At 58.6% G+C, this 13,109-nt stretch overlaps 1 protein-coding gene across 1 annotated transcript; it reads left to right on the top strand.

Moving 5' to 3' along the window:
* The first annotated feature begins 3,089 nt into the window (after positions 1-3,089).
* On the top strand, positions 3,090-4,652 carry PHLDA3 (pleckstrin homology like domain family A member 3). The gene is made up of 2 exons (XM_027665720.1): positions 3,090-3,980; positions 4,374-4,652. Exons 1-2 carry the CDS (start codon positions 3,629-3,631, stop codon positions 4,493-4,495), a joined length of 474 nt encoding a protein of 157 aa, XP_027521521.1. The 5' UTR covers positions 3,090-3,628; the 3' UTR covers positions 4,496-4,652.
* The last annotated feature ends 8,457 nt before the right edge of the window (positions 4,653-13,109 follow it).

Raw genomic sequence — 13,109 nt, forward strand, 5'->3', positions numbered from 1 at the left:
TGCAGCTCAGAATCAGGAACTCCACAGGGAATTTAGTTCTGGGGTTTTTTAAAGTTATAGACATTGTGGTTGAGTAAATGAGGTGGGTAGTGTTCTGAGAAGCACAAAAGAAGTAGAAATCATTTGGTAGGGCAGGACCTGGGCTCCTCTATTGACTCAAGCACTTTCTGCTGTTCATTGCACCCTCATGTTTTTGAACACCCATGGTGTTTTTGAAGCTGAGATGGGGAGTAAGCTCTTTAACACCTCCAAAAATTCCCCCCTCCCTCCAGGTTTCCCAGCCTGGGACCCAGAATCTAGCATGTCCCTTTGCTCTGGGATGTGTGGTTGGGTTTGATGGTGGCATTGACATGTGGAGCAGCAGCCCAGGTGCAGGGATGTGGTGGGGTCGGGAGCTGCAGCACGGAGGGCTCATGTACTACCCTCAGAGTGGAGACAGAAACCTGGTTCCTTCACTTGGCAGAGGCCCTGCTTCCCCATGGAGGCATGAGGGGGGTCAGGAAGCTGCTGCCTTCTCCGGGAGCATATGAGGGATGTTGAGCTGCTGCAACGTCAGCTGGATGTGCCACAGACTGGATCATGCTCAAGCAATGCTAGTTAGTCAATAAAACCACAACAAGTCAGTCTTTAGTCCCTTCTGCCCATAGCTGTAGAGGTTCTGTCAGAGAGGGGAGGAGTGGGAGCCCCTCTGCTCTGGAGACAGGCTGGGAGAGATTAGATGTGTGTTTTGGACATCCCCTGCCCTGCAGTGGGACAGCTCTGACCATCTGCTGGTCACTGAGCACGGCAGGGCCCCGGCCCCAGGGATGTCCAGCTCCCTTTAGAGGCAGCAGGCCCTGGCTGTGTCCAACAGTTCACACCCCTCGGGGGCCTGCCAGCCTTGGAAAGGGGCTGTGGGACCCAAACCTGCCCCTGAAGAGATGAACCAGAGGGTCAACTCGTGGCCAAGGACCCTGGAGCCTGGTGGTGATGACACCACTTAAAGGGTCAGACTGGAGCCTCTGAGCCCCATGGCCAGTGGCCCTTGTGGCAGGGGATGTCACAGTGCCACTGTGCTTTGTGAGGATGTCACCTCAGGGCAGGACTGAGCCCCGTTACCTGCCCTGGGGGCTCTGTGTGGACGGGATGAGCGTGGGGACCGTGGGTGGCCACGGAGCAGCCTGGCACAGCGAGTCCTGTTGGCTTTGCTAGAGAGCAGGAGCTGCAAGGTCATCCCCCAGGCAGCCCAGCAAGATGGGCCTCCTGCCCTGTGGATCTGGGAACAGACAGACAGGGAGAGGGGAGCGGGAAGGACCTTGTCAAAGCTCCTTCACACCCACAGCTGTGGGCCGATCACCTTCCCTTGGTGGCTGGAGTCCAGAAAGGCAGAGAGCACAGTGAGCAGCAGAGCTGGCGTCTTGGGCAGAGGGTTTGGCAGCCCTTGGCTCTCCCTTGTGCTGTGAGGATGGAGCTTGAGCTGGATGCTGACACAAAACTGCCCACAGCCATCCCAGCTTACCAGAGCAGCACTGGGAGCAACCGTCCCAAAACTACACAACCCCCAAGCTTCCAGGGCTCAGCATCCCCAGAGCTGAGCTTTACCTGTGCATGGGAAAACAGCCTGTGGAAGGGGACCCACACATCTGCTCCTCCTGGAGGTGCTGGGGTGCTCAGGTGACCTTCGGGGAGGCATTGGCCCCCCGACTGTGGGGGTGGTGAGGGCCGCAGGGGAGCCGGGGCCACCTGACGTCAGGAACCCGGGTCTCCTGGGACACCCGGGATCTCTGCCAGCGTGGTGAGGTTGGCCCCAGGGAGCACGAACCAGTTCCTGGCTCCGACAGCTGCCCTGCCCTCTTAATGAGGGATAATGAGGTGCATCTCATCACCGCTGCAGACTTGCCCCCTGGCCACGCCAGCTGCAAGCAAAGCCCCCGGGAAGGACCGGGAAGGAAGGATGGAGGGACTGGGGGAAGAGGGGCTCCATCCAGAGGCTCTATGGGATTGTGATCTGCAGGGGCACGGGCAGGGTGATCCAGGAGGTGAGTGCTGGGTTGATGGCTGAGTGCCAAGGAGCCATGGGCTGATCAGAGGCCTCCAGCCCCCATCGATGACCCTGGCACATCTCTGGGGGAACTTTTTCCCATTCCAGACCTCACCTGGGTGAAGGAACCACACCCTCAACATCTGTGGGGGGCACATCCAGTAGCCCAGCAGGCTGTGACCATCACCCTGTCCAGCAGCCCACAGCCAGCACAAGTCCCCAGATGTCCCCCTGGCAGCCCAGCACGGCACCATGAACCCCTCGGTGCCAGGTGCTGGCACGGGAACAGACGGAGCTGCAGTGGCCGGGAACGAGACGGGCTGGAAAGGAGACTGGTGTTTCGCTGCAGGGGAGGGAGGACTCAGGCGGGACTGGGCTGTGCTGTGCTGTCCCAGCCCCGCTCTGACAGCTCATCCCCCCTGCACAGGTCACACGAGGCTGGGGGATGCTGGTCCTTGCTGTGGGACAGCCTGGGGACTTCAAGTCCCTGTCCCAGCAGATCTGGGGCATGGGAGCTCTGTGTGCTGAGGGGTGGCCCAGCACCCCTGGGTGCGTGGCTGGGTGGGTGGTGGGTGTCAAGGGTTGTTCCCATTGCTACTGTCTGCTCTCTGCTTTTGACTCCCCTCTTGGACTGCACTCAGTGGTCCCCACAGCCCCTGCCTGGCTGGTGCTGCACCCACAGGCCTCTGTTGCAGCTGGCACAACACCACATAACCCCCTGCCCTGGCTGTCAGTGCAGCTCATAACCCCATGCTCTGGCTGGCACTGAACCCCATAGCCCCCTGCCCCTGCTGCCACTGCACCCTGTAACCCCTTGCCCTGGCACTGCACCCCCTTGTGCCTTCTTTGCTGGCACTGCACTGCACAGCCCCCCAACCCTGATGGCACTGCACTCTGTAACCCCTTCCTGGCTGGCATTTTATGCAGGGTCCCCTCTCCAGCTGGTACTGCACCCCACAGCCGACTGTGCCCACTGGCACTGCACCCTATAGCCCTGTGCCAGTGGGGCTGCACCCCCCAACAGCTGGTGCTGTACCCCCAACAGCTGGTGCTGTACCCCCAACAGCTGGCCCTGCACTCCATGCCTGGGCTGCCGTGCAGAAGTCCTTGAGCCCTGGCACTGCTGCCGTGCAGACCCATCCCACACCCTGCCTGTTCACACAAGGACCGTGGGGCAGCACCTGCCTGCGGGCACCCCAAAAGCACCTCCTGGGTGAAGTGGGGCCTGGCCGGGCTTCGCCTGGGCGTGAAGGGAGCCTGAGCGCAGGAGGGGCCAGGCGAGGCGGGAGGAATGCGAGTGGGAGAGCGGCCGGGCATGTAGCGACAGCTCCTGGGGCACGCGGCGCCGGGATCCCACACGCTGCACGGGGCAGGGAGCAGAGCCCCAGCAACAGGGCTGAGGTCGGCATGGGGCACCCCATTGCTCACCCTTTCTGAGAGGTGGGAGCGCAGCGCAGGGAGAGCCCCGAGGAGGGCAGCACAGCCACCGTGGGGGTCCCGGCCCCGGGAAGCTCAGCTCTGACGTGAAGGGGCTGGAAATCCCCCAGCGGGTGATGCCTGGCTGAGCCCACAGGAGGTGCCGAGGATCCCGGGGGCCGAGGGGCCGCTATGACCCCCGAGAAGGTGCTGAGGGAGGGGGTGCTGGAGAAGCGGAGTGGGGGGCTGCTACAGCTCTGGAAGAAGAAGCGGTGCCTGCTGACAGAGAAGGGGCTGCAGCTCTTCGAGCCCAAGGGCTCGCGGCGCAAGGAGCTGAGCTTCGCCCGCATGAAGGCGGTGGAGTGCGTGGAGTGGAAGGAGCGGCACATCTACTTCACAGTGGTGATGGACGACAGCCACGAGATTGACTTCCGCTGTGCCCAGGAGGACCCGGGCTGGAACGCCGAGATCACCATGGGCCTCGTCCGCTTCAAGAACCAGCAGGCGATCCAGGTCGTCCGCGCCCGGCACAGCTGCCGAGCAGGTACCAGACCCGCCGCTGCACCGCGGGTTGGGGTGCAGGACCCACTGGGGGAGGAGGTCCCTGGCCACCGGGTCCCATCTCTGAGGGGTTTGGCTTCCCCAGGGGAATCACAGAGGTCCCATGGATTCGGGTGGTCTGCAAGGGTGGTAGTCCTGTGTCCCCCCGCACTGGCTGGGACGCCCCCATAGGTTTTTATCCCCCATCTCTGGAGAGGGACTTTCTATCATCCTCCCTCTGTCTGCGGTGGCCTGAGGGTCATGGGACCCTTTGCCATCTTGCACGTGGGATGGGGTGAGGATGGTGGCTGGCTCTGGACCCCAGTCCCCTCAGGGCTGGGCCCTGCCCCATGTCCCAGCACTGGCCAGGTGGGTGACAGGCGCCTTCTCTCTGCAGTGGTGCAGTTCGACACAGCCCCAGTGGGACAGCCCATGGACACGCAGCATCCAAGGAGTCGGATGGAGATGGCTCTCGGCTCGGCAGGAGGTGGGGAAAACGGGATCCCAGCGGGCAAGTGAGGCCACTGCTGTGCAGCCCAAGGACAAGGACGGTGGCCCCGGAGAGGCCAGTGCGGGCACTGGCTCCCCCTGCTCTGGGGCAGGACAGAGGCACTGCAGGGGCTGGCCTGGCACGGCAGCAGGGGCCAAGCCACATCCCCTTGGCACAAAGGGGCAAAGGACATGGCAGGAGGTGACATCCTTGTCCAGGGACCCACCACCCTTCAGCTGACATGTGCAGGACCTTGGTGCACTGGTGGGGACCCCTGGGCCTCTCCTGCGGGACAGGGGATGGATGAGGCTGTGCCCGAAGGAAGCAGTGGAACAGGGAGCTCTGCCTGTGTGACAGTGACACTGGGACAGATGGATGTGGCTGGGGACACAGCTCCCCCTGAGCCCCCATGTTGAGAAGGGGCTGGATTTTGTCCCACCCTGGGATGTCCTTGAGATGATGGGGAATGCTGGGAGGGCACTGGGGACCCCCACTCCTTGTACCAAAACTGTCCCCAAACAGGACCTTCTGCTTCTTACCCTGGTGTTGCTTTGATTTGTGGGACCCTGCAGTGTAGAGGAGAGCACAAATCCTGTACAGAGCTTTGCTGATTGTTGGCATCCCCCTAAACCAGCATCCCAGAGTCGGGCTCCAAAGCCCCCCCCACTGCTGCCCCGAGCCTCTCTGGTCACCCATCCCACTGCTCCCGTGTCCCCAGGGATTCCCACGGTGGTTTGTGGGCAGGCGACGCGGGAGCAGCGCTCCGGCTCTGCGGGCAGGGGAAGGGACGGCCCTGCCCCGACAGGCAGCGCAGACACCAGCGCCTGGAGCCACCGAGCTCCGCAAGCCGGAGCCTGAGCCCCAGCCCCGCGGCTGCTGCAGATCCTGCCGGAGATTGCCCGGCCGCGTGGGAACGGGGGAGAGCAGTGTCCTGTCCCCTCGGGCTGTGGCTGCTGGCCCCAGCCTGCACACCAGCCACCTCTGCCAGACCCCATGGGGCCCACGGGGTCCTGTCCCCGTGCCAGGGCAGAGCCAAGGTGGCTCCGGGGAGGGATGGTGGCTGGAGTCTGCTCACCGTGCAGGGCCAGGCTTGTGCTGGCTCAGTGCTGGAACAGGCATTTGGGTGTTTTTCCACCCAAGGAAGCCTCCTTGGCCACCTGGTTCTCAGAGCTGTGTTTGCTGAGAGCCTGCTGGCTTGTGAGTGGAGAGAAGCTGGAGGGGGCAAGTTGGGGGGGCACATAGATGAAGCTGGACCCAAACACAGTGCAGATGGAGCTTTGCACCATCCCATTGCTATGGCAGCAACATGGTGGGCTCCAGGGATGGTGGGACCTGGGGCCCCATCCACAGGAGATGTTCTAGGTGTGGAGCCTTGTGTGGACCAGCCCCCAAAACAGATCCCCACACACATTTTGGAAGAAAATGGGGCTGTCAGGAAGGTGCTGGTGCTCACACAGCATTTCCATGGCAAGGATCTCTCTCCTGAGGTTTTTCTTAAATCTCCAGCTCCCTGAGTCAGGGCATTCAGGGAGGCTCATTCAAAGCCCTGTGTGCATCCCGAGCCTGTGCTGTGGAGGGTACCAGGGGTGGGGAGAACCCAGTGCAAGGGGGGTTTCCAAAGTTGCCAGTTTTGGGCAGTGTGACTCCCCATTTTTGGCTTTTCTGCTCTCTTGCTCACCATAAATAGCTATTTTCTGTTTTCCAACTGCCAACAACAAACTGGGGGAGAAAATGGTTGAGATGTGTGTGGCTGTAGGTGCCAGCCCTGGCTGTGGCACATCCGCTGTGTATGGATGAGTGAGGCAGCAGAGAGACCACAGTACCCATGAGCTGGGGAGAAACGTGGGCAGTTAATAGAGGGAGAGGAAGAGAAAGAGAAGCCAAATTGCTATGTCAGCATTTTGGGCCCAGGCATGAGGAAAGCCAAGCTTTTCCATCCCCACCCTGAGCCCTCCCATCGCTCTGCTGAACGACCCAAAGCCAGAGCCCCTGGACCACGTATCCTCCAGGGCCTGCACTGCTCCCCAAACCCCCCAGGTCTGGGAGTTCCTTGTGTGCAGACACACACATCTGCCCAATCCATCCTCTCGGGGCAGATTCCTGACCCTGGGAGCTGAGGCTGGGGGTGAGAGCAGAGCCAGTGCCAGCAGGTGGGAGGTGGGACGGCTTCACCCGCTGCCTGTGAGGGCTGAATTACTCATGCAGAGGAAAAGGTCACCCAGAGGCTGAAAAACAAATAAATAGCCAAGTGACTCGGAGCAGGGAGCAGAGCAGGGACAGGGCTGGCAGCTGGTGTGTCCCCCAGCACCAGGGATGTGGTGCCAGCACACTCCCAGCCAGCCTGAAAAGCAGGGAGAGGACCATGGGAAGTGTTTCTAATGCCTCCAGAGGTGGGGAAACTGAGGCAAAACACGGGGTTGGTAGGTATGTGGCCTCGCAGCCCCTCCAGCACATGGGCTCCTGCTTCAATGAGGCCAGGGGACCCCAGTGCCAGGGCCCCCAAGTAGAGCTGGGGCTCAGTGCAGAGCCTCAAAATGCAGCAAGGTGCCCTGGAGCTGTGGGACTTCAAAGGCAGGAGCCTGAAAATCTGGCTTTTCTGCTCCCAGCCCCACAGTGCCCCTGCTCCATCAGCCCTCCCTGCACTTCTCCAAAGATGCCCCAGTGCTGGGGCTGCTCTGCCCGGGCTGGGGGCTGCCCTGTGCCTCGGCCTGGGGCAGGGGCTCTGCCAGCACCCAGGGGGGCAGGGACTGGCACCCTCCTTGCAGCACCCTGGGGATGTGGTAAGTGCAGCAGAGGGGGAAGGAGGAGCTTCAGGGCCCTTTTTTTCCACCTGATGAAATCCAGGCTCTGGGTTTGGGGTCAGTTTGGGGCTGGCTGGACCCCCCCCACCCCCCAAGTGCCAGGGTGGGCAGTGGGGGTGATGGTGCCAATGCTTTTGGTAGGTGAGACCATGTGTACCTCCTCCACCACCGTGTGCCCTGTGGAGAGGCTGGCACTGCCTCCCTTCTCCTGTGACCATCCCTGACTTTGTGGGTGGTCTTTCCTCACGCAAAAGTGAAAAGAAAAGGAAATCACAGCTGTAGCAAAGCAGTGTTCTGGTTTTTTTTAGCTTTGGGTCATGTGTCTGACTTCCTTCAGATGCTCCTAAAGTTATTTCATTGTTGACCATCCTCAACTACAGTTCCTAAATCACTGGATTTTGGGTTGGAAGCCAACACCTGCCCACTGCCCGGCTGGAAAACTTCCCAGAGCCCTGTGATGTCTGTGTGCCCACACTCCAGGGGAGCAGAGGGCCAGGATGTCCACACCACTGCTGGGGGGGGGCTTGGCCACCTCCACTGACGTCCTCTTGGATTTGGGTGTAGGAAGAAATGCTGTTGTCAAAACATGGAGCTTGGGATGCTGAGGGGGCCCAGGCAGGGATTTCAGGGATTGCAGTGGGGGTTCCACAGTGTCCTGGTGGTGTGTCTTGGAGAGGGTGTCCCAGGGAGGTTGAGGAGTGTGGCTGTGACCACCACCCACCAGTGGACTGGGGCTATGGGAGCCAGTGGGAGGGTTGGAGCTCATCAGAAAGAAACAAAAATAGGGACGACACATTGCTGGAACTGCAGACGGACCAAGCAGCACATCCCAGCATCCATCTGTCACCCACCACCCCTGAGCAGGAGTCACTGGGCTGCTCTGGGAGTGGGGGTAGCCCATTCCAGCCAAAAGGGGATGCTGAAATGCATCAGGTGTCTCAGAGGTAGGTGGGAGGGCCTGGAAATACCCTGAAAATGTCCAAAAAGTATATCAGGGTCCCTGCCTGGGCTGGAAATTTTGGATTATTTGGAATAGTCTTTTATTTTTCCTGTGGAATATTTTGCCTCAGGCTGAAAAGCAGCCTGGATTTTGGGATATTCAAACTGACATCGCTGTTGAACCGTGGCCACCCACTGACACAGAACAGCCAATATCTTCCTCCTGGTTATAGGAGCTGACAAGATCAACATTAGGAAGGTTTCATGTGTCACTTGGCAAAACCATGGAAAGCTTTAAGTCTTCAGTGGGTGGCTCAGCTCCATTTCAATAATGTCTTCCCACTGTGCCAAAGTAGATAATTTCTCCTTATTTAGTAAATATGTTTCTATGTGCCAGTGGCACCAGGCAGGAGCATGTGCTGTTCACAAAGGGCCTGTTGGCTTTCCAAGAACCCTCCTCAGCTTTGACACCTTCTGCAAACATTTCACATCTCCCCAGAGTACCTAAGATGAGAAAAAGAAATTGTCCCACAACATTTCTAGAAGTGGAAGGTCTTTCTCACATTTTAGGGAAATTATCCTGCTTCTGGATGCAGCCCCACAGCCGCTTCCACATGGATTTGCTGCCTGCAGCCAAGTGGGAAGAATCAGTCTCATGCCCATGGATGAAGGGGCTGTCACAGGCACCATCCCCAGCTGCACCACGTACAAGAGGATATCCAGTCAGGTTGGGGTTCTGAGAACAGGGGCTGTGGCTGGAGAAGATGGGGCTCTCCAGGTGCAGGATCAGCTGTGTTCGCCCTGGGAGACCAGGACAAGGAGCAGCAGATCCCAAAGGGATGAGAAGCATCTGCCCTGCTGGGCAGCAGGAGATGTGGCTGTCCTGGGGCTCATGCAAAGGGGTGGAGATCCCTGAGCTGGCAGAGATGTCTCAGCCCTGTGGGGCATGTTTGGGGTCTGGCCTGGGGCTGTGCTGGTTGCCAGGTTGGGCTGTGATGATTATCCAAATTCTGGTGCACTTTCCATCTCCACGGCTGTCCCCACTGCCTGCTCTGCTTCGGTGCCTCGGGGCATTGCCCAGGTCTGGTGGGACTCACTCACAGATGCAGCAGAGTGAGGGAATCCTTCCCAGGGCTGCAGAAAGCATCAGCTGTTGGAGAACATTCTGGAGGTTTTCACCCCTGCTGTCACCAATCCATGGAGCAGGTGGGACTCGATGGATCCTTCCAGCAGCTCGTGAGGGGTGAGAGCTGCCAGATGATCTGTAGGAGAAACACCCAGGTGGAACCATTCATCAAGAGCAACGAGGCTGGGGAAGGGACTGGAGCACAAGTGCTGTGAGGAGAGGCTGAGGGAGCTGGGGCTGTTCAGCCTGGAGAAGAGGAGGCTCAGGGGAGACCTCCTCACTCTCTGCAACTCTCTGCCAGGAGGGGGGAGCCAGCTGGGGGTTGGTCTCTTTTCCCAGGCAGTAAGACAAGAGGGCTCCGTCTTAAGCTGTGCCAGGGGAGGTTTAGGTTGGATATTAGGAAGAAATTCTTTCCAGAGAGGGTGGTCAGCCATTGGAATGGGCTGCCCAGGGAAGTGGTGGATTCTCCATCCCTGGAGATTTTTAAGAAGAGACTGGATGTGGCATCAGTGCCATGGGCTGGGAACCACAGCGGGGTTGGATCAAGGGTTGGACTTGATCTCAGATGTCCTTTCCAACCCAGCTGATTCTGTGATCAGGACAAGTCCCATGGACTCTCACAATTACACTGCAACATGACCCTGCAGCCTTGCAGTCACCTTGCTTGGAGGAGGTGACCTCAATGTCCCCTTGTCTCTGAGCTGTCTCACAGAGGGAAAACCTTCTCCTACCCCCATGGTGAGTCTGTGAGGCATCCTCTGTCCCTGAGGCAGCCGGGGGTCTCCTGCCCTCTGCCTGGCACTGGGGGCTGGCTCTGAGACTGGCAGCTGAGGGTTGGGATGGACTTGTTTGGAGGTTGGGTCGCAAAGGACACCAGAGGCTCAGCTGTTGTTTCTAAGTCTGTCCTGGATGCCCTGGGGAGTCTGTTGTCTTTGAAAATTCCACCGGGGTTGTCAAAACTAGGACGGTGCTTGGAAGAGGGCAAGGATGGGATGGATGGGAAGGCTCCAGAGAGGGAAAGAGATTGCTGCAAGTCTATTTCTTCAGGCAGATTGGCTTCATGTGGGACAACTAAACCACTCACAGGTGACAGATACCTTTGAATTTGGAGTCCCAAGACCCTGAGAAGCCAGAGACCATTTTGGTTTTCCCAAAGTCAGAGGGCAGACGTGGAAGCCCCTGCCACATTTGTGAGGCTGATGTCCAAGGATGAGGAATCACCAACACCCTCCAGGGACATGGTATGTCCAGAGGGAGAGAGAAACTGCCCCATCCATCTAAACACATGCCAAGGGTGTTTGGTCTCTTACACACTCATAAGAGACCAAACACAGGTGACCTGTAGGTCACAGGGACGTTTAGGGACAAACAGCTGTCCCTGGGGACTTGGTCCTGGGTGGGTCTGACCTCCCCATACAGCTCTCTGGGAATTTTCTGTTGACATCCATCCCCTCGGTGGCAGCCCATGGGGACCCTTCACTTCAATCAGTGGCTCTCAGTAATAGGAATATTACTTTGCTTTGAATTTGGCCTCAGCACTGCTCTGCCCCATAGATCCTGATCCTTCCTACCCCCCAGAAGCTCAGAGTGATGCACAACCTCAGGTGGTACCTGATAAAACAGCCCCCTCACTCACTGTGGTTTGTGAGCTGGGGTTGGAGATGGAGACCTGAAACATCCCCATCATGTCAGCTGGGGACAAGGGATGGGAGATCCCAGGCTTCTGCCACTTCTCCTGCTGCAGTCCCCCACGGCAGTGCTGGAGCTTTGAAACCGATGGGGAAGCCCCAAGTCGAGGGGTCCCACTACCCCATCCCTTGCCTGCCCTTTCCTCCTCCTCTCTCCTGGTCCCAGCAGAGGATGAAACCTGAGCCTGGAGCAAATGGCATCTGAAGCAGCCCCCATCCCATCCCTGGGCAGCGGGAGCTGTGGGAATGCAGTGCCTTTGTCACAGGCTAATTTTGGCTCCTCTGTGCTCCAAAAACAATCCCAAGGCAGCTGGGAGGAAAGATGTTGGAGGCCTGGCCCCATGGGGCTTTTCCCTTATAAAGGTCTAACGGGGTGGTTTAAATCCTCCTCCTCTTCTGCAGCCTGGAGCAGATCTGCTGCACTGGCTCTTGGAGCCAGGGAAGGGGAGAGGTCCTTGGAGGGGTCCCCGAGGTGGGTGGGCATAGGGGGGTTTCCCCCTGCCCACTGGGATTTGTTTAGTGCAATTCTCACAAGGATGGCACTGCCACTGTCACCATCACCGATCTCCCACCAGGTGTCAGGCAGGGGGAAGGAGGCTCTGTGGGATGGGGGGGCTGTCTTTGCCCCCCACCACAGGACCTGCCCCACACGCAGCTGTGTGTCCCTCCGTGACCATAATAGCCCCAGGATTAACATGCCGGGCATTGTCCCTGCTGGGCCCCACGCTGGGAATTGTTTGCTCCCAAATTTGTCCCTAAAAATATCACAGGGAACAGGTGCTGCTTGCCCTGTGATTCTCTGCCATGCAAAGCCTCCTTCCACAGGGGCACTGGGCAAGGGGCTTTGAAGGGTGCAGGGGGGTGAGACAGCAGCTTTTTCTCTGCTTTTCAGGAATTTCATTGGGAAAACTTCAGGGCTTGTGAGAGGCTCAAAGTTGCTTGAGCATCCCAACCCACTGGGCTGTACTAAGGGAGACTGGATGATCCTTCTCCCCAAAGGGGGACAGCTCCTTGGTCCCAAATCCATGTTTTAGCCCATCACCCCTCAGCAACCTGGCTGAGGGGGTTTATCCTCTTCTCTGGTGGCTCCCAGGAAGTCCCTTGGCCAGTGCTGCTCTGCTGTTCTGTTTATGTCCCATCATGCAGGGGGGTCAACACTGCAGCATCTCCCCAGGCTCACAACCCCCCACCCCCAACCCAACAGAGACCTACTGAAAGCAAAAAAGAAAAGAAATAAAAGGAAAAAAACCCATACAACAAAAAGAAAGGAAAAAAAAAATCAAGAGATTTTCTGCAAAGGAAAAGCACTGCAGTGTTTCGGTTCATAGGTTCTGTCTCCTCCAGAAAGACTCAGGGGTTTTGCAGCATCTCTGGTGCTGTTTCACATCAGAGAGGAGCAAGGTAGAGGTGCCACGAGGATACACCTCATCCACATGGGCATCACTATCACAGCCTGGTCAGCCTGAGCTGGTACCTCTGTGTGTTCACACACAACACCCCTGTGAGCAGCAAGTGCTGCCCAAGCCGGGGGGATTCCAGTGCCTAAAGGGGCTCCAAGAGAGTTGGACAAGGGATGGAGTGACAGGACAAACGAGAATGGTTTCCCACTGCCAGAGGGCAGGGTTAGATGGGATATTGGGAAGGAATTCCTGGCTGTGAGGGTGGGGAGGCCCTGGCACAGGGTGCCCAGAGAAGCTGTGGCTGCCCCATCCCTGGAAGTGTCCAAGAGCAGGCTGGACAAGGCTTGGAGCAACCTGAGAGAGTGGAAGGTGTCTCTGCCCATGGCAGGGGGGTACAACGAGATGAGTTTTAAGGTCTGTTCTAACCCAAACCCTTCTGGGATGATCCACATCCACCAAGTCAAGGGGTGCTCATGGGCGCCCTGATGAGGCACATGGGCACTAACACAGGGGTGCTGTGTGTGTCACCCCGTGTCCCAGCCAGTGCCCCAGGTGTGTGCAGCACGTCACAGCATGCTGGGACTCGCAGCAAACGCCTGCAGCAGCAGGAGGGGATTTGTGCTATTTTTACTGACCACTTACAGGCAGGGCTGCGATTCAATACTCCCCCTCGGTGCTGGCCCCCTGCA

The sequence above is a fragment of the Corapipo altera genome, unplaced genomic scaffold, assembly GCF_003945725.1.
Source record: "Corapipo altera isolate COAL_440 unplaced genomic scaffold, ASM394572v1 202, whole genome shotgun sequence".
NCBI lineage: Eukaryota > Metazoa > Chordata > Aves > Passeriformes > Pipridae > Corapipo > Corapipo altera.